Source organism: Atractosteus spatula, chromosome 5 (assembly GCF_055471065.1).
Source record: "Atractosteus spatula isolate fAtrSpa1 chromosome 5, fAtrSpa1.hap1, whole genome shotgun sequence".
Lineage (NCBI taxonomy): Eukaryota > Metazoa > Chordata > Actinopteri > Semionotiformes > Lepisosteidae > Atractosteus > Atractosteus spatula.
This window is the reverse complement of record NC_142710.1, coordinates 43,169,078-43,189,822: the sequence shown is the minus strand read 5'-3', so window position 1 is coordinate 43,189,822 and position 20,745 is coordinate 43,169,078. Positions and strand designations below refer to the sequence as shown.

At 47.6% G+C, this 20,745-nt stretch overlaps 1 protein-coding gene across 1 annotated transcript in view; it reads right to left on the bottom strand.

Annotated features, from left to right (window-relative positions):
* Positions 1-121: 121 nt before the first annotated feature.
* synpo2lb (synaptopodin 2-like b) overlaps positions 122-20,745 on the bottom strand; it is a 28,105-nt gene continuing 7,481 nt past the window's right edge. Inside the window, exons 2-4 of the mRNA XM_088915543.1 lie at positions 17,439-17,590; positions 15,619-16,427; positions 122-6,667 (exon numbers count right to left, since the gene is read on the bottom strand). Of these exons, the coding sequence (XP_088771669.1) occupies positions 4,440-6,667; positions 15,619-16,427; positions 17,439-17,590 (3,189 nt within the window). The 3' untranslated portion in view covers positions 122-4,439. The remainder of the gene's footprint in view (positions 6,668-15,618; positions 16,428-17,438; positions 17,591-20,745) is intronic.

The following is a 20,745-nucleotide window of genomic DNA, read 5'->3' as shown; positions in this document are numbered from 1 at the left end:
AATTATCTTATCTAAGGTGGAGGTGAGTGGAAATTGAAGGACCTGAATGAGTAAGTGGATGCAGAGGAACAGCACGCATTAGAAGATGAGACCAAGCACTTAGAAGACACAGGAAGGCAACTGGGTTCCAAGTCTGTTTTTATTCCTCTGTTTTCACTCTCCATAAACCTCCCTCCCATCCTCTCCCCTCCTTCATCTCGAAATCCCTCGGCAACTCTCACAACTGGAGGAACGCACTGAGTGCTGGCGGATTTACTACGAAGCATCTTCCCTAAAGCCAGTTTCTACAGCACGCAGGGAAACGGGAAGCACAAAGACAACATGCCGGAGAGAAAGTAAAGGCTTAAAGTTTGCGAGCTAGCCATTGTCCTTAAAATGACAAAACAGCACCAGTAACCCTGCTTCGAACTCCCACAACTTCCTCGTTTACAGTACAGCAGCATGGCAGCCAAGTTCCTGTGTCTTCCGATCTAACCTCTGCCTGAGTCCACTGTCACAAGGCCTCATAGCCTCATCTTTCAAGTCACTTACTTTATGTCTCTAAGGCGTGGCTGGGGGGGAATTCTCTACAATCTACAGGAGGCACTCAAAGGAACTCCCCTGACAGGAATTATTATAGTGTCCAAAAGACTTGCTGGATATCTCAGTCTACTACTTAATTCTCATGTGTGGAGCTGAACTGCTCTTAAACATCTTGCTGTCTCTGATCCAGCTGTAAAGTGTGGATGTGCACCTGTGACAGGTAAACCCTGCAATGGACAAAACCTACTCCATAATGGGATTGGGATTTTTTTCCCCAATATCTGCTACCTCATCACCACTAAAGGTCAGGCGGCCTTCTCATTTTCTTCATCTTCATCATCCTCTCGTGCTTTTCTGCTGCCTAGAGAATGCGCCCCCTTGGTCTCTCCCACAATGCCACAGCTCACCCTCTGTGTCTTTCACCTCTTAATAAATTACAGTGCCAGTGCCTCACTGCCATGCTAATATAACTCTATTCCACAATTAAAAATAAAAAATACATACTCAGCATCCTTACTGAATTGAATGCAGCAGAAACAGTCACTGGTTCCAAGGCCAACGCCAGTCCACTGTTTTCAGTCAATAGTCCTCTGCTACATCATCACAAACACAGCCACTCATGACTGCTACAAAGAAAGAGGCTTGATGCACTGCAGTGTGCCTGGGTAGCTCATCACGTCAGTTTCTTTAACTAACTAGAGAGAAAAATGACCGTAGTAAATGCACTTGAGCTAGGGTTTTTCTCAAAACCTTACATTTCTTTATCTTGGGTCACTGTGCTTTACAATGCTTCCAATGGTCTCTGCTACACTGGACTCTAATTTAAATACATCATTGTAACATAATAAAATGTCTTAGAGTTTTGTTGCACAGTTCCCATAGATATTTACCCAGGCAAACAATGCAGTTATCAAAATCTAATGCAGTGAAGCCCAATGATGACCTGATGCGAGTGTAGGAATATGCAATGAAAACAAGGCCAACTTGTACAAACTATGGAAAAGATGCAAAGTCACTATGTAAATTTAATAGAACATGTTTCCCCCAGGGGCATTTCAACCCATGCACATGGGGACAGACTGCACGTGGCAGAAGAGGCTGGGAGAATGAGAGTCTTGCACGGCCTCTTCCTGTACACGGAGCACTGCTCACACTTTCTAACCACCTGCAATAGCTGACAGAGCCCTGGCTCTCCAGGGTTGTTCACAGCTGGAGTGAGGGCTCAGGTAGACTCTCTCACAGCTGTCCAGGGATGGCCAGCAACTGCACTGAAGGAATGCAATAGCCAGGCTGGCACCCTCTGACAGTCAGCCTCCTTCAACACCCCAGACAATGAAAAAACAGTTAACTCAAAAAACCTGTGACCTGGCGCACTCTAATTTGGGACGTGTACAAACGGGACCATGAGTACACATGCAGACATCATGTACACTGGGCAGAGTCCTCTAGCTGAGGAATGCAGCTATCACGCAGGCAGCAGTGATGCACGTGCCTGAAGACATGCACTGCTCTTTTGCAAGCCCATGCTGCTCATGACCAGGTGTCATTCCTCCACAGTGCGAATTTTCACACTATCCCATAATCCCTCTGACTGTATACCAATCACCACCGCTCGCATCAGTGATACCACATGCACAGCCTCAAAATCCCTTCGCTCTCACTCTCTCAGGAAGCGCTTTGCTTATTGCAGCCTTTTCGCTATCAGTGCAGGAAACTCACCGAATCCTCTTGGGTGTCGGAATCCTTATACAGTACTAGTTTAAACACCCTCATGGTGCTCTTCTGTCGCTTCACTTCTTACATGAATAGTCTGCCAGGTGTGTTTTGTGACTGTCTGCTCATGTGTCTGGCTGTCTGAAAAGGCACCCTGAATTCCAGCGAGAAGACACATTGGTGTGTTGAATGGAGTGCTTTTTGCTCAGTAAAATGTCACCTGCAAGCTTTTTCTAGCAAAAGCTTTCTACGCTTAAGGCATAAACTGGTAAGAACAGAATTCTTAAGGATGTCTCACAAAGCTAACTTTTCAAACAACACAACGGGTTCTTTAAGATGCTTTTTCGTAAATTAGTTTTAGCCAGAACCCTTAGATAGCCTGCATAGTGACAGCATACTAATATCATTAATGACTTACTGTTTCCTTATTGGTTTACCTTGCTGTGCTTATGGATAATTTCAAAATGATCCGCTGACATGCAAAGAGGTCTCTGTCCAAACGTCTTACTGAGAGACAGAGTTGGGGTTGAGGCACTCCGCCCCTTGCTTGTGTCAACCGATCAGAACACTAGAAGGAAGTTATGATGTTTCATTTTGGCTTTGACGGGCAAGTCGAAGAGACCTAAAAGTAGAAAAAATGACAGAGAAAATTCCTCCACATGCCTTGAAATCTTCACAGTAAAGGCAACGAGTAAGTCAGAAGGTATCAAGAGACTACAGCAGGACAGTATCACACTCATTCACATCAGCTAAAGGTGCTGCAGAACAGCTCTGTAATGACTTGTAGCCTCAAACACTCAATCAAAGCTAAGGAGCCTTAGTGAGGGCTTCACAATGGGGCTTGTCACATAACAACGTGTGTTTACTTGAGGGGTGAGGAGGCATCTGCTCTAGAAAGGCAAGACAGCAATGATGTTTTTCTCTCTCTGACTTGTGTAGGGTTGTGTTGTCTCTCGCTGGTGAATGAAAACTATAATCCTTTCTGACGATCTATCTCTGTCTTCAAAACAGTACATAAAGACCCACTGTTTTCTCTCCTGTGATTGCAAATATCTTTCAGGATTTTTGTTCTAGTACTCTATTCTACCTCATTGCTCCTCATTGCAGCATAATCAATGCTGCCACATTGAGCTAGTTTCCCCTTTGTTCTCTCTCCTTTACACGTCTTGATTGAAAACAGGGCTCTTCCCTTCAAGGTGCCAGACTCAATTGGCAGCCCTTCGTTCTGTTGTTCACCACCAGCCGTGGAACAGCCCAAAAGCCACCATTAGGACTTTCAAATCTAAACTGAAAACAAACTTTAATACGCTGATTTTTATTGACCGACAACAATAACAATTGCTGGTTGTTATTATGGTATGGAGCTTTATGTAATCTTTTTTATTCTCCCTGTGTAACTGCTTCTTTTTTCTTTAGAGAATTTAGATGCTACACATGAAAGGAATTGTATGAAATCGTTGTGAAGTACCATACAGCACAAGGTTGTGTAATTGTGGTGTCTGAAAAGTATTACCTTAATCCAAATTCTTTGGGTTTTTTTTTGGAAATGCAAGGCAAAAGCAAATACTCTACAGTAAAACAATGAGGCCGCAAGACATCCTTAAACACTTGTGAATATGGTGATTTTGGGGTTTTGTAAACTGATCTTCCAAAACACCAGCTCTTCAAGTCTGAATCCTTTCTTACATGTAATGAACAGCAATTTAAATATATTATTTATAACTGCTCAAATGCACAAATGATCCTGAAATCCAAACCTCAGAACACCACTGGAAGAGATACAATACAAAAACGTGAATACAGCGGTTTGTGATTTAGAAATGTCCAGAAATTCAACTCAGAACAGCCCCAGGGAAAATCAAAAGGAGCTCAAAATGTCTCTGTAGCAGAGTATCCCATCACAGTGCAGAGTCTGTGCATTTAAATCTCTCCCATTCAGAATTACTGCCACCCCCCCTGCACCTAATTGTGGATTGGAGTGTGTGTCAAGCAAATTCTTATTCTTATTCTTCACAGTAATACTTCTGTATCACTAACATGCTCAAGACGACAAGCGTCGACAGGTACAGCTCACATCACCAACGGGCAGCTGATGGTCTGATGTCTCAGTGGATTGTGGGAATCACGCACTCGGTATTGAAACTAGGAAGCACACTGGGCTGGGATGGGAAAACACTGCTACAGGACTGCATGTGCAGGCATCTTCAGTAGCGCAGGGCGCCAGGTCTCCACACGTTGGACTGAATCCCGATCTTGGAGGCCTGGAAGCGTGGTTTGGGCACCTGGATGGTGGCCGCACTGCTGAGAACGGAGGGTCGAGAGGGGCCCAGGGGGCTGAGCTCGGGCGCGGTCTGGTACTGCTTGGCCTCCTGGATGGGGGTGCCAGCGGGGGCAGGAGCAGAGGCTGGGGGAAGAGCGGTGGAGGTGGGGGGGGGCGAGAAGGGGGTGGGAGGCGGTGAGCAGATGTTGGAGCGAAACAGAGGCTCTCCCAGGGTGGTGGCGGCACGCGGCGCGATCACAGTGGGCGTCAGTGATGTGGGGACGGACATAGGCGTCGGGGTCGAGAAGCGCTTGATCTCGTACACGCGGGCGGCTTTCACTGGGATCTGCCTGGGCTGCGTCAGGGAGCTGCCCACCAGGGGGCGTGACTGCTGTGCCGCCGACGAGCCGCTGCTCCCGAAGCTGAACATGGCTGGGTTTAACTGGTATGGCTGTCTCCTGATGAAATCGATGGCTTTGATCCCCTCCTTCTGAGAGGCCTTTCTGCTGCTCCATGTGCCCGTTTTGGGGGCCTCAGCGGCCTTGGTGCTCCGCTGGGCTCCGGGGGGGCAGGAAGGAGAGAGCAGGGGGTTGTAGCCGATGGGAGGAGGTGCTCGGATGTTGGAGGAGTACTTCCAGTGTGATGGCAGGGAGGGAGTCGGAGAGGGCAGGCGAGGCCTGGCCGGGGAGGCTGGCTGTGAGGTCTGCTGAGGGGAGGTGTCGACCACAAACCGGTCCATGCGGCTCTGCCTGCGTGCAAAGAGCTCTGCCCCCTTACCTCCCAGCTGGGGTATCTCGGGCACGTGAATACGTGGCTTGGGGGCCACAGGTGGCGGCACTTTGTGCTTCTGTGCCTGCATGAAGTTGCAGGCCTCTGCTCCAAGGTTGAGGAAGTCCTCCTCAGGGCCGGACTCAAACCCTGCTTCTGTTACCCCTTTGGGCCTCTCGTCCAGGTTCTGCACCAGGGACAGCAGCTCTGGGTTGGGGGAGCTGCCCTTTTTTTCCTCGGGGCGACTGAACATGGGCTTCTTGGTGCTGCGTCTCCGGGCCTCCTGCAGGATACCGGTACGGGCCGCCGGCACGGAGATCCTCTGCTCACGGGACGCCAAAGCTTCTGTGGAAGAGGGGGCAGAGTAGGCCGGTGGGGCAATGGGGCCAGCCACAGGAGGGGCAGCTGCCGGGGGCTGCAAGCTGGAGGGGAGGGGCGCAGCTGGCGCTGGAGGGGGCGAGAACGGAGGGGGTGGTGAGAGGACAGACAGGGGCGCCACCGCAGAGGCCGATCGAGCTGGGATGTACAGGGACGCCGTGGAGATGGCCAGCTTGGGAGCAGAGGCAGGAGGAGCAGAGAAGGGGGGAGGCACAGAGGCCATAGAAGAGGGAGGTTGAGAAGGCATCTTCCTGGCAGAGGTGGGCCGGAAGACGACAGGTGCTGTGGCGGCCCGGGAGCTGACCAACCCGGGCGTGAAGGGTCGGGCAGTTCTGTTCAGCACTGAGCTGGAGGGCAGGTCAGGCAGCTGAGGAGAGGTCACAACCACTGGCTGGCTGACTGGCATGTGTGCCAGATGAGGGGGTGACATCAGCTCAGCACTTCTGCTCTTGGGACTGATGTCTCCATTCATCACGCTGTAGCTAGGGGGGGTTATGGGAGTGGACGGCTGTGTGTTAGGAGTGCCTGCTTCCCGTGGCGTCTGTGCCACCTCTGGCACACTGGCTGTCACGATGTGCTCCTCTGCCCTCTTTCTCTGCTGCTCAAAGAGCTGGGCACCTCTCCCCGCAGAACCAGGCAGGCCCGGGCTTTCCGGAGCCCCAGGGCTGGAGGATCTCTGGGAAGCAGGGTCCTTTTTTTCCAGGATGTCCAGGTAGTCACTGTCCCAGGTCGTGTCAGCATCGGCAGCCGCAGCAAAGCCATCTTCGTCAAACTCGGACTCGCTGGTGGGGAGGACCCCGTCCTCCTCATCTTCGTCGCCCTCCATGGCTGCCCGGAGCTGGTCCTCCTCCACGCTGCCGTAGCTGATCAGCGTGTACTTCTTGGCGCGCTGGCGCCGCTTCTTGAACATCAGGACACCCTTGGAGTGGGGGTTGGGCGCGTCGGTCAGCAGGGATGCGATGGTGCGGCACTTGGTGCGAGCTTCCTTCACCTGCTTCTCCTGCACGCTCTCACTGCGGTGCAGCTCTGCAGGGGGAGACACAGGGCAAGGGTCAGGCCTTGCCTTGACGGCAGCAGGGCAGAGCTGGGCAGGTCCGCAGTGACTGACGTTACATTGCCAGCAGCTGGGAGTCTCAATGTGGGAGCACTTCCTTTTTGTGCAAAACATGAAGATGAATGTCTCTCATCCACCAGAGACTTGAGCTGTTGGCAATGTACCATGAGTCATCAGGGGATTGCCCAGTAAAGAGCTAAAGAACAGTTTTCTGCAGAAGAACAGTTGTGGAGGACACCCTGATTGCTTAATGGTCCCATTTTATATCACACAAAGTGTTTATTATTACTATGGCTGGTTATTCAAGAGTGAGTCAGTGTTTTTCTTTCTGCTCAAAAGACACTTCACAGTCACCCCCAGCAGATCAATGTCTCACTCTGCATGGTCACCGCCAGAAAATCAATGTCTCACTCTGCACGTTCACCCCAGCAGATCAATGACTCACTCTGCACGGTCACCCCAGCAGATCAGTGTCTCACTCTACACGGTCACCCCCAGAAAATCAATGTCTCACTCTGCATGGTCGCCCCCAGCAGATCAATGACTCACTCTGCACGGTCACCCCCAGCAGATCAATGTCTCACTCTGCACGGTCACTCCAGCAGATCAATGTCTCACTCTACACGGTCACCCCCAGCAGATCAGTGTCTCACTCTGCATGGTCACCCCCAGAAAATCAATGTCTCACTCTGCACGGTCACCCCCAGCAGATCAGTGTCTCACTCTGCACTGTCACCCCCAGAAAATCAATGTCTCACTCTGCACGGTCGCCCCCAGCAGATCAATGTCTCACTCTGCACGGTCACCCCAGCAGATCAATGTCTCACTCTACACGGTCACCCCCAGCAGATCAGTGTCTCACTCTGCACGGTCACCCCCAGAAAATCAATGTCTCACTCTACACGGTCACCCCCAGCAGATCAGTGTCTCACTCTGCACTGTCACCCCCAGAAAATCAATGACTCATTCTGCACGGTCACCCCCAGAAGAGCAATGACTCATTCTGCACAGTCACACAGCAGGAATGATGAAGGAGAAAAAGAATTAGCAACTCCACCCACCTGTCTATGCACATTTTGCTCAAAACAGAGTAGAAGACATGAAATAAGCAGCATGTGATGCTGGCTCAGACACAGGTAAAACCTGGAAGGCTCAAAGTGCCGTGCAATGGAAGCCTGATTGACCTCCCAGGCGTATCCTCCCATCGCTAGCTCCTGTGGAGCGCAGAACTGGACCAGCAGTGTGAACTACACCAAATCAAAACACTTGGGGAACAATATTTTCTGATTTTGATAAACCATATAGAAAAGGTGTCCCTGACTGATGCTGATGACCTATGAGATCAGGCTCCAAAAATAGCCTTTTTTACACAAGCATCATCTCTGTCATGAAGTTCTGATCCTACAGGAGCAGTGTTTTGCACACTACACATTCGTCAAAATTTCAGCCAGGCTTTGCAGGGAACCAAATATGCCCTCTGAGGAGATCAGCATGTCAGCTGTCCTGCACACTGTAAACGGGCAAAAGGGAATCACATAATTAACTCCTTGCAGTAGGAAGCATCCTTCTGAGTCAACGTGCTCCTAGTTGTAGCTGACATTGATGCATTGATACAATATGACAAAAAAACTGCAGGTTATCTTAACAAAATACAACAGCACATAATGTGTTTTCAGCTCAGCACAAGGCACCCCCTTCAGTGACAGCTTTTTAACACCACCTCCATTTCTTTGGATATTAACTCCCAATTTAGACTTCTATGAAGTAGTGGTTTGAGGAACTTTGCTTATTTTTGTCTTTGACTTTCAGCATCTTTCTGGAGAGCACTCTGGCTGCATAATTGGAATCAAACAGCTGTTACAGACTCTGGTTGATGAATATGGATCTCAATAAATCACATCACTGTTTCCCTATAAATAACTGACCTCATTCATTTCACATTCTTCTGCAAAGTGACCCTCACTGTTTTCCTCTTCCGTTAGGCTGTCTGACATCTCCACTCCCTCGGTCTTATATGTAGTCTATTTTCTAATGCATTATGAAGGGGAAAACTGGAGAGTTTTTGCCAAACAGTTTCAATGGAATGCAGTGGCAGATGCAAGTCTTTGTGACAAGTACAGTGCCTTACAAAAGTATTCAGACCCTTTCACTGAAGCTGCATTTTTGCCAAAATTACAAATGATTTATACAAATGTTTAACTTTGGGTAAATATTATTAATCAAAACATGAATGCTCAAACCGATCTGTTTTAAAGGTGGTTGAAGCTGAATGTTGCTCTGCAAAGACTGTATCCAAGACAAGTTAACTTGTTAAGTGTTAAATATTAGAGCTCTGTAGAGCTGCAGAAATGAGTGCTGGCGCTCTGTGTTCTAACTATATTTCTTACAGATCAGTGCATACAGTACCTTTGCTTCACAATCACAGCAGCCACACTTATCAGGAGCAATATTCAGCAAAATTTGAAACTTTTCCCAATGGATATAGACTAACCGTCTTGGAGCTTCCTATAACCTAGTAAACTGAACAGTGAACGGTGAACAGAACAAACTGTAAAAACGAAACCTTAAATAAACCTTGATTCAGTGGCCTTGAAAAAACTACAGGCCCACAGACTCTCTAGCTGAGCTTGAATTGAAGTCAGAAAAGAAAATCCAAATTCTAAAAAAAGGTCACACTTCTTTAAAACATTTGGAATTAAGATCTCTTTCTTGTGGACACCCTGTCTGAAATTTGTCATTATAACTATTGCCATTATAATAAGAGAGCATGCTGTGCGTGAATCAGACTCAGATGTGATGTGGTTGCTTTCTTCATTTATCAGATGTGAGCTGAGACAGGGAATGACTCCACAGTGATTCGGAGAAACCTGAAGGCTCACTCCCAGCTTGTCTTGCAAGCAGACACAAGCAGGCATCATGGAGATGCTTCCTACACTCCTCTGCCAGCAGCAGCCAAGCCAAAGTGTCTCCCAGCTACAGCATCAGCAGACGTCCGAGGACACTCCCGCGCATGACCTTACTTTGAAGCCAAGCTGAAATCACAGGCTCACCCATTTTAGATATTGTGGAAAAATAACATGTATATTAAATAAAGATCATAATGCAAAACAGGACTATATTCCTAAAGTGGAGAGGCCCCTCCACAGCCAGAAAACTGTCCCTCTGTGTGACAGTTAGACCGGAACAGGCCTGCAATATTCCTTGTTCTAGACCCTGCAGCACAGACCACAGAAAAGAGCTCATTCCAAGCACCACAGACCAGACACGTCAGTCATCAGGCCCTTCTCCGTCTCATGCCAGCAGAGTTGCACAGATATTACAGAGCTGCGGTGTTTACCTGCGTAGATGGTGTCTCCAGCATGTCCACCCTTGTGCGGGGATGTGAAGCTCAGCATAGTGTGCAGTCGGGCCCCAGTGCTCCCTACCTTAAATCACTCTTAACACTACACTACTGGAGCCCTTCCAGCACACTGGAGACAGCCCCTAGCCCTAATTCCACAGCCCCCCACCCCCAACACCCCTGGAGGCTACCATACAGCCTTTTAAAGCCCTTTTGTCTAACCACAGGCTTCCAGGCCTAAAGAAACACATTATGTCACTGAGACTATTTTTATCAGGGCAGAGGTCTGCATGAGTGATGGACATTATCCACCTGTCTGCTGCTAAGACATGAGGGAAAAATACAACAAACTCTCAGCCAGGCTCCTCTTCTGACCACCCCCCCAGACTGACCCATCCGCACTGGGCAGCCCTTGTCTCCCCCTCAGCCAAACCCCGATCCGGGGCAGCCGGCCTGGACAATCCGAGCAGCAGCTCCAGGGGGTGTGTGGTGGACGCTAGGACACAGATTCCACACTGCCCAGGGGTTGGACCCTCAGAAAACCTGACTGATGTGTTACCACGGTAAAGGTGTGGTAAAGCACAGAAGCCTCTAGTAAACAGTAAGAAGTATGGAAACCAAGGCAAAGCGATTGTATAGCCATGGGAAGCCTAGAGAAAAACTGTGACATTACAGGGCAGGTTTACTGAAATAAATGTTTGAAAGGAACAGCCAGTCAGGCGGTTGAAAACAGGGACACGGGGCCTCCTGTCAACAGAGAGCCAGAACTGACACCCAGCTGGGAGGTGATTAACAACTAAACTGGGTCTGGATGAATTTTTACTATTTTTACCACATGTGCTATTTTTACCACAATAACCAGAGATCCTAATTTCTATTACATTTTACCATGTTCCAAATTGAAATAATCGAATCAGTCTTTCAAGACCCTGAAATAGTTTGATCTATTTCAGATCTTGCGCGACTCAGAAAACTCTTAAAGTAGGTACAGTAAGCTTGAAAACATTGTGTTGACTTAACACCACAGGTATACTGTATCCATCAATATATCTATACTCTACGCAAGACGTGCCCTCTGCACACTACGCCTCACTGTCTTTAACAGGTGAGGACACGCTATCTGCTTACCAGATCTTTTATTGATTAATTTACGCGACGTGTTTCATCACTGCTGTTGACAGACGAGAGCAGCTGCAGCTCGCAGTGGTGTAATGAATCTCTCTGACAGGCCATCCTGCCCCTGGGCTCTGCTGTAGCCACTCGGCCTTTCTTTTCTGGGGCAGCTGTCTGTCCAGAATCTTGCCCGTCACAGTACACAGTGATATAGGACATTCCCTTTCATTACAAAGGTACAGTGTGGGGAGAAAGTAAGTACTGTACACCCCTGGGGGATTTTGTAGACATATTTTAGACATATTTGACATTTACCTAATGCTCACCAAGTCCTAGTAGTAGATACAACTAACCTCATTTGATAAGTAACACATATAAATTCTACTTTTGTATTATTTAAAAAAACAGCCAGCATACAATATCTTTGTGTGAAAAGAAAGCAGACCTTTAGTGCTACCACCTCGATTAAATATATAGAATGAGGCACGCCAAAACATGTTCAAATGATTAGTGGATCATTAGGAAGTGATTCCACCTGTATATCAAAATAATAAATGTATCAAAAATCTACAAATGGAGAAAATTGAAATTCTACCCAGGAGTGGCCAAATATTCTCCAAGATCTGGCCATATGATGCTCCTAAAAGGTCTCAAACCCCCAGGGATCTACAGGCTTCTCTCAAGGTGGTAAATGTCACAGTCCATGATGCCACCATCCGGAAAAGACTGAATTAGAATGACTTTCATGGAAGGACAGCCAGGAGGAAGCCCCTGCTCTCCAAGGAGAACATTGCTGCATGTCTAAAGATAAAGATAAGACTTCTGGAAGAATGTGCTCTGGGCAGACAAGTCAGAAGTGGCGTTTTTTGGCCATCATGGAAAACGTCATGTATGGGAAAAACCAAACACTGCCTTTGACCAGAAGGACCTCATGCCAACCATCAAGCTTGTCTGGGGCATCATAGGCTAGGTCTGTTTTGCTACATCAGGGCCTGGATGCCTTGCTAGCATTAGGTCTACCATGAATTCCACACTATACTACACTATTCCAGAGGAAACTGTGAGAGCACCAGTCCAGCAGCTGAAGCTGAACAGAAAGTGGATCATAGAACAGTACAATGATCCCAAAACACACAAGCAAATCTGTGATAGAATGGCTGCTCAAGAAGAAGAAATTCAGGATATGGGAATGGCCAAGTCAAAGTCCAGACCTAAACCCCATTGAGGTATTGTGGCGAGTGTTTCTTGAGGGGGTGTACTTACCTTTTCAACACACTGTACATTCATACTGTGCACTCCAGTTTTTGTCTGTTTTTTTTATTTTCTTTAAGACTATGGGATGTATGACTCCAGATATCAAATAAAAAATCTTCTGTAATCATATAGAATGCAGTTCAAAATCTCTGAATTCGATGAGCCAGGGGCTCTCGCGCCCAGCAGGCTACTAACAGGAGGAATCATGGGAATCGCAGTGGCCCTTCAGTGGCCTGAGAGCCCCTGGCTCATTGAATCCTGAAACGTAACAAAATCAGTGTTAGCCCTGAAAATCCACACCTACTGTACTGTAGCAATGTTGCGTTACTTCTGTAACTCCAGTAAAATGATGAGAAAGGACTACTATGGCTAATGTCTCTGACAAGTGGCCACCAGATTGCACCTCTCCCAGTCCCCCACATTCTGCAATGAATCTTCCTACTCAGGGCTGCCCTCTCTCTCCCTGGCTTCTGAAACAAATACCCAGACATCCTACTCTAAACTCCTTGATCATGCTGCAGCAGGCGGTGACTCACTGCTGACTGCACCTGTCCCATTTACACTTCATTCACAAAGCCCTCCACACGGCAAACTCCTCTACTATCTTTGCATCATGTACCTTATTCTTTTCTGTGGCCTAGAGCACAAAAAAGTGCATTTCTAATAAATGATCCAGTGGTGCATCCATCAGCAAACTCCTTATTCCATTTTCAGAAATCACTGAAACGTTTAGTTCTACCCCACATTAAAAGCTATAAAAAACAAGCAGTATGATATGGGTCCTTTCATACTCAGCCCCCTTTAACCATCATTTACTGTAATGATCTTGCTTACCACAATGATAGAGTAGAGGTCTCTCATTTAAAATACTGTGTAAAAGTCAGCCACCACGTTATATTAAATATTACTGCTCTAAAATCCACCCAGACAAGAGCAAGCAGATACATTCTTGGATGTAAGAAAAAATATCCTACATTCACAGGTGAAGGAACTCAATCTCTTCAGTATTAAACAGACAAGACTACTACGACCAGCTCCAAGTATGCAAATTCCTCTAAGGCAGTGACAAAATTGACTCAGTAGATTTCTTCAGAATCAACAGTGAAATACAAATCAGAGTTAGACTGGCTGAATGGCCTCTCCCTTGTCAGCTTTCTCATGTTCTTATGTCCCTTGCACAAGACTTTGTCTTTCATTTCATTTTGCAATTAAAAGAAAGGTTTACAAAGGAAAGAACGCATTATACAGCTGAGTCACAGAGTGAAAGTATGACTGGACAGTAGTCATAATCCAGAAACAAGCTACAGTAGATCCTTGTTTAAAGCGCTGAAAACAGCTTTCTGTCAATGCAAATAAGATCGGACCTTCCTGTGTGAAATATTTTGCTTTCTGTTTTCCAACACACTAGAAATCAGTTTTTTGTAGTAAAGTAACAGACCCAGCACATCTTTCTTAAATCATTTTTGCGTTTGATTCCCCAATAATTACGGTAGTGGTAGTCCAGTCCGCCAGTGCTTGACGGTGTTTCGTCAAGTGATTAGATTGCAATGTCAGCCGATCGTTATTTATAGCTCTGGCTCTGCAAAACGCCTCCTGTACTATCTGCGAAAAAGCCTTTGAGAGGGTACACAGCGCTGGTCGCGTCGCTATCTGATACCAGACAGCAACTGGAAATACCTCTCTCGACTCTCCGAGAAACACTTGTGTTATCTGACTGAATCAGACGGTAAATTTAGCCCCGCACTTAAGCACAGCGCTTAAACCACAGCGCTCACTTCCCGAGTGACTCGCTTCAGGAGCCGCGAGAGGCTTGCAAGCAGTTTGACGCATCAGGGCGCTCTGGTACCAGAACTAGCCCGGTCCACTGCGCTTCGTGATACCACATTACCGGAATTCCCAAAGCGCATTCCTTCAGGGAACTTGCTTTAATTGGATAACCCTTTTATCGTGTATTTAATTTAATTTTTCTGTTTTGGTTCCCAAACCGCACATGCACTAATATAAAAAATATTTTTGACCACCCGTGTAACTCTTGAAAGGCATTGCGGATGCTTGAAATGTAAAGACACACCATGTACAGTAAGAGCTTCACAAGCTGTGCGTTTAAAATAGACCCTGGGCGTTGGTCCTTCATCTCAAGCCTCTGAAACTTTCATGTGTGATTTTATGTTTGTTATACATGCAGTATATACAGCGTTGAAATTAATTATGGACAAAGAGAAAAAAGTGGCTAAAAGTTGCAAATTAAACATGTTCAAAATTAAATTAAATGACACCTAATTTACTGTTGCACTGGCCTCTATACTGTAGGAACAGTGATTATATTCAAGAATTTTTCATGTGTGGTGAGCGCTGTGGCTCCTGGGGAGGAAATCTAATAGTTCTTAATAATTAATAATTGCTAATGACGGCTGCTCTTTCGACAGACTGCAGCTCAACATCACGGATTATCCACTGGAGTGTGTTAGACTGAGGTGGTCAAGACTCAGTACCGCAAACAGTAGGAAAGAGGAGCCTTAGTATTCATTGAAAGGTACCACAATACCAAAGCAACAACAATCTACTGATAATACTTAATCTGCAGGGAGGTAATACATTTTAGAAATAGATGTGTTAGTGTAACGTTTGTTTTAATTTACACACCCTTGTTGCCAAGTCTGCGCAGCCCCGGTAGCTGCAGCAGTCCGCTGTACTGCTTTCGAGAGCACGTGTCAGCGCCCTCTAGTGACGGGAAAAGGGAATTCAGCTCCCTCAAAGCTTTCGCTTGAGCAGTCGAAGCAATAAGACCGTGAAGCAGAAGCTTTTAACTAAACAAGTAGGCTACTAAAGTAGACCAGGACCTGTGCTCATGAAAAACCTTAATGTCATTTATTAACAGCTGCCATCAAGTTCTGGTTTTCTAAAATCTTGTTAGTTTTTGGGACAGCATTGCGATTAAATCAAGACCTGCAGGGCTTTGACTACCACAGAGACAAGCCCTGCCACAGACTGGTCTACAGCAGGCCGGTGACTCGGTCCCTAATCCTGACTGAAAGACGAGGCGCCCTCGGCACAGACCCGCTGCTTGTTTCTTGTGTGTGTGTTGGGAACTGTAACTCCTTTAACCAGGAGTTACTGGTTAAAGGAGTGAACAGACCACAGACTGCCCGGTGTCTTCTCGCTGGGGCACCTGTCTAACACCAGCGGTAAGGAGCTCAGCGTTCGGACGACACCTACTGGCTTGCTTGGCTTTGTCCATGTATGTGACGGTCAGCTCTTCGTCCACAGGGTTGTCTACTGGCCCCACCATCGGCACCAGCTGCTTGCTGCCCGACAGGAGGAGGGACACCCCTCGGGCGCGCTCTGGAGACACCAGCGGGGGCAGGGGGTTGGGTGGCTCCTGGAAGCCGCTGTCCACCTCCACGGCCCCCTGCCCATCCCGGGGGCTCTGGTCGTCCGTGCTGGCGGAGGAATTCTCCGCGGAGTTCCCGGCGTGGGGCGGCGTCTCCCCAGGGGGCCGCCACACACAGAAGCTGGTTTCCACGCGCCGGGGCTGGTAAGCCACCTCCTTCCTGGCCACCGCAGGCTGGGGCGCGGCGGAGGTCACCTGAGGCTTCGCCGGCGGGTCTTGCCCCGGGCCAGGGGCGGGAGGCTGGGGGCAGGCCTGCGTGTCGGGGGCGCTGTCGTAGCCACTCAGCTCCGAGGTCTCCGCCGGCGACGCCTTGCCGGATGCCTTCCCCGGCGAGGAGCTGGGGCTGCGGCGCTTCTGGCGGCGCTGCTTCTCGTGGGCGGTGTCCGCGTCGCTGTCGGTCTCGCCGTAGTAGGCCTCGCTGTCGGGCGGGGAGGTCAGGCAGTCCCGGTGGGCGCGCTCCTCCGGCAGCGCCTCGGGGCCGCGGAGCGTGGGGGACATGAGTCTGGCGCGGGCGACCTCGGGCCCTGGGGGCTGCGGGGGCGACAGGGCGCGCAGGGCAGCCCGGTACTCCTTGTCGATCCGGGGAGAGGGGGCCCTGGGCACCAGAACCACGGACTGGAAGCCGGTCGGCGCCCTGTGGAGGACATCACAGCAACATGGCTTCTTCAGCAGTGAGCGGCACACCTGGCCTGTTATATCAAGATTCAAGAGTACAGATCTGTCTACTGGGCACTGAGAGAAAGTTATTTGTCTCACTGGTTTCCCCTCCATTGTGAGTCTCACTCTCACCCACCCCCTGATTTTACTCTCATGGCCTGCATTCAGTTCTCATGCCTTGTGCTGGGCTGCCTCTTCTTTCACCACAAGCTCCCTCTCTGCTCCAGCTCCTCATACCCTCTCCTCCCTTCCCTGGGAAATCAGTACGGCCCCATTGCCCATCTCCTGCTGCAGTCTCCTCATGACTCAAGCCTGCTGTCCATGGGGGCTTCTCATATCCTCACATCCTGGAGCTGTACTGCAATACTGTCAGTCAGGAAGTATAACTCAAGATCTGGGCTGAAACATTGCAGACATGTTCTAGGAATGTAGTCTTACAATAATTCTTTACATTTATATAATGCTTTTCTTCACATTCCACAAAGTACAGGTAATGGGGACTCCTCTCCACCACCACCAGTGTGCAGCCCCACCTGGATGATGCGACGGCAGCCATAGTGCGCCAGAACTCCTTCCACACACCAGCTAAAGGCTGGGGGGAAATTTGTCCCGGACACCGGAATTTACATCCCTACTCTTTTCACCTTTTTTACAGTACATTGTCCCCGTCACTGTACTTGGGCATTAGGACCCACACAGACTGCCGGGTGAGCGCCCCCTACTGGTCCAGCTAACACCTCTTCCAGCAGCAGACTTAGTTTTTCCTGGCGCCTGCGTAGCTTCAGTGGATTACCTGTTGTGAGTTGCAGAGTGATATAGCTGCTGGCTATAATTTGTCATTTTGTAATTTCACAGCACTATGAACAGTTGTTCATTGTTAATAATTTTTGAACTTACACTCCTTTTGCAAGCTAACCATATAAGGCTGAAACTTGCCGTGGGTAGAGCTGTACAATCGCAGTGATAATAACAGCCGAGCAGTCCTTACCTCTTGACCCGGATGTGTAGCACTCCTGGACAGCTGTCAATCAGGTTCATGGCCTGGGCATGTGACAGCCCTCCACAGGGCTTCTCGTTGATTGATAGCAGCTCATCCCCCTCACACAGGCCAGCCCGGCAGGCCTTGCTGCGCTTCCTCACCTGTGCCAGTAGGGGGAGACACATACAGTGCACAACCTCTGTTAGACAAGGGCGACATATAATGTTGATGATATTCTTGAAGTGAGTATTGTCATGATACATTTACAGCTGGGTTTTCCTAAATGCAATGAATCTACTCAGCTGCCTTCTCAGTCCAATCCAAAATGGACAGAGAGTGGGCCCTAATCAGCTTCTCAATTATTTCATAATTATCAGGATCAATGAATGTGCTGGCTATATAAAGAATCAGTTAAATTGGTCAGGAATAAGCGTACCTAGAGTCCTGGGGCAGACGTTCAAGTAGGTATAGTGTGCTCAAGTCCTCAGGTAACCTGTGAGATTCAGGCTTACTAATCCTATCTCTATCCCAGTTACCACTTGGGGAATCCGCATTGTTTTCCTGGAAATACCAGGGCCTCGTTGCCTCTGCCTGTGGAGTCTTACAATCGAAATGGAAGAATCGCCTTTAGGTAGGCATTAAAGTTAATTATGTTGCCAAGCCACTTTTAATTACATACCACAACACTGTCGCTGAGACCAGCTTAAATCCTGCACATCTGACAGGGACAAAATGTTAGAGGACCCATAAAACTAGTGAGACATTCCTGCACAGTGGAGTATGAAGTCAGATGTTTCTAGCTGTAGGAGTTGCTCAGCTGCATCTGTCACAGTCCTGAAATAAAGCATTTCCACAGGGCTTTTGCTTTGAAAGCCAGAGAGAAGGAGGCAGAAAGCTTGCTTTGCCCTCTATATACAGACTCTCCAGAGACACTAACAAATGGCTTTGTGTGGAATCCTCGAGTGTGCTGAATGTAAGATGTGCAAATCCTAGCACTATCACCAAGGCACATTGCGATGACATGACACAGTAATTCATTTCAAGCTTCTTTCAGTTGAAGAAAATCAATTCAACCACATTTATTTTCAGTAAGGCACGCTGTTCCCTGTTCCTTACCACTAACCACTGTATCAGCCTACAGTATATCACACTATATCAAAGTGCCTCAGCTCTAAGAACTTGTCTCCCTGTCTCACTGCTTCATTTCTAAACTTTAGTCCTTTAGTCCTTCAAGAGCTTCATTTCTAAACTTTAGTCTCTTAGCTGCTCATTTCTCATCTCAATCCACACTGCTTTCATCTCCTCATTACAGTACTAACCTCTAACCCTCACTGCCTCCCTCTCTCATTTTTCGTAGCTATAACCTCTAATCCTCACTGCCTGCCTCTAATTACTCATCAGTTCACTAGCCCACACTTCCCCCTAGTGTCCTGGTTCCAGCTGGTTGTCGGAATAAGAAGTGGTCCCATCCTATACCACCAGGATCTCCTAAGAAGGCCCTTGTCCAAGAGCAGCAGTGACTGGCTGTATATTGACAGCCCTACAGGTTCACACTACACATTGGTCCCAGAGCTGTTTTGTTTCGGCCACAGATTTGTTTCAGGAACACATCGTTCCAGATGATAAAATACTGGAGACAAGCATGTTTTCATTAAAGGGCTGGAACAGAGTTTCATTTGTGCAAATCTGGAGGACCTCCTCATGAGAGACCATTAATAGATGTTCTGAAAAAAAAGATATTCTGTACAACTAATAGCATTTTTAAAACTATGAATCGTTATTTGTAACCACCTTTAGTGGTTTTAGACTACAAATGAGTTAAATAATTTCTAACTTAGCCGAGGACACTCCTTTATTACTATTGTCTTGTACAAAACAAATTCAGTTTTATATAGTGCCAGCAAACGATACCATCAACAATTCACTTTAGAATGTAGGAGTATGTAATTCCTAATTTATTGCAGAAGCTTTGAAATCAATTCAAAAACTTAGTGGTAACCAATCCAGCAGCCTGTACACATAGGTACTACTGTTCAGAAAGATGTTTGAATAAGTTATCTAGCAGGAGTCTAGGTAACAACGACTTCTCTGCTTACTATATCCTTATGACATTTTAGGGCTTCTGTCTACTGTTTGTTGTCTTCAGATATTCACAAGCTCACATCTAGAGTCCATCACTACAGATTCTAGGCTGGGGGTGTAATTTTAGAGAACCTCATGACACATACAGTAGCCAGCGTGATGAGAGAGACACATGTTCAAATTCTGTAAAAATCATATTGCCTGGCAGTATCTTTTCAGCGTTGTTAAATCTGCAGCAGTGGAATGTTTCTCTCACTTGGGGGTTTTAATGTCTATCCCTACTCCAGTACTCCAGGGAGTCAGCCTTGATCTTTATTTTAACTTAAAATCTCAGGGACCTGTCACCTACTGTACTGTACATGCAGTAACAGCTGAGTATGTACTTCATGTTTACACTTTAATTTATTTTCCCTATAAAGCCCCAAATTTCAGAGCTTCTTCAAAATTAGCCATTCATAGCACAAACTGGTTAGAGCAGAGCCTGCTGGTGCTAGAAATGATAAACTACATCTGCCACAAAACCAAGCATGTGAGAGAGAGAGTGGAGGGAAAGATAACAGTAATGGTACTGTCAGAGTTGACAGGAATAAAAGGAAGAGCAGCACAGCCGATCACTCTGACAAAGGGAGTCGACATGGGCATGTCATCAAGACGGACAAGAAGAGAGAGATAAGGGGACTGTCCTGGCCTGTGAGGAACGCCATGGGGCACGCCATTTCCTGTCTCTGAATGGAGCAACCACGTGCCAAAATGACAGCACCAAGGTGTCGCAGACAGTGAACACATACCATCGCCCGGCCTCTGCCCTCACACCCACTCCCTCGGCACATACTGCACCACCAACTCATGACCACAGAGCAGCAGGGCAAATTCCAGCTCCTGCACTGACTGTGGGTGTCTTAATTCAATTATTAACCTCTTCACTGGAAATATTTCCAATTATTAGTTTTTACAGATTGTTACGAAAGAGGCTGTCACAGCCGAGTGAGATGGACCCTATGCGGGTTCAGGAGGTTCAACGGGACCCAAAAGCAAAACCGTACTCCGTAATCATAGTTGAGAATGGAGGCCAGAAGTCCAAATACCCAGGACGAGTCCGTAACCTAACCGGAGCCGTAATCCTAGAATCTAGAATCCGAAAGTAAACGTTCATCCGAAGCCAGGAAGCTACACAAGGAGAAGTAAACACTAACCTGGAGAAAAGTTCGACAGGTAAACCACAGGACTGAATGAT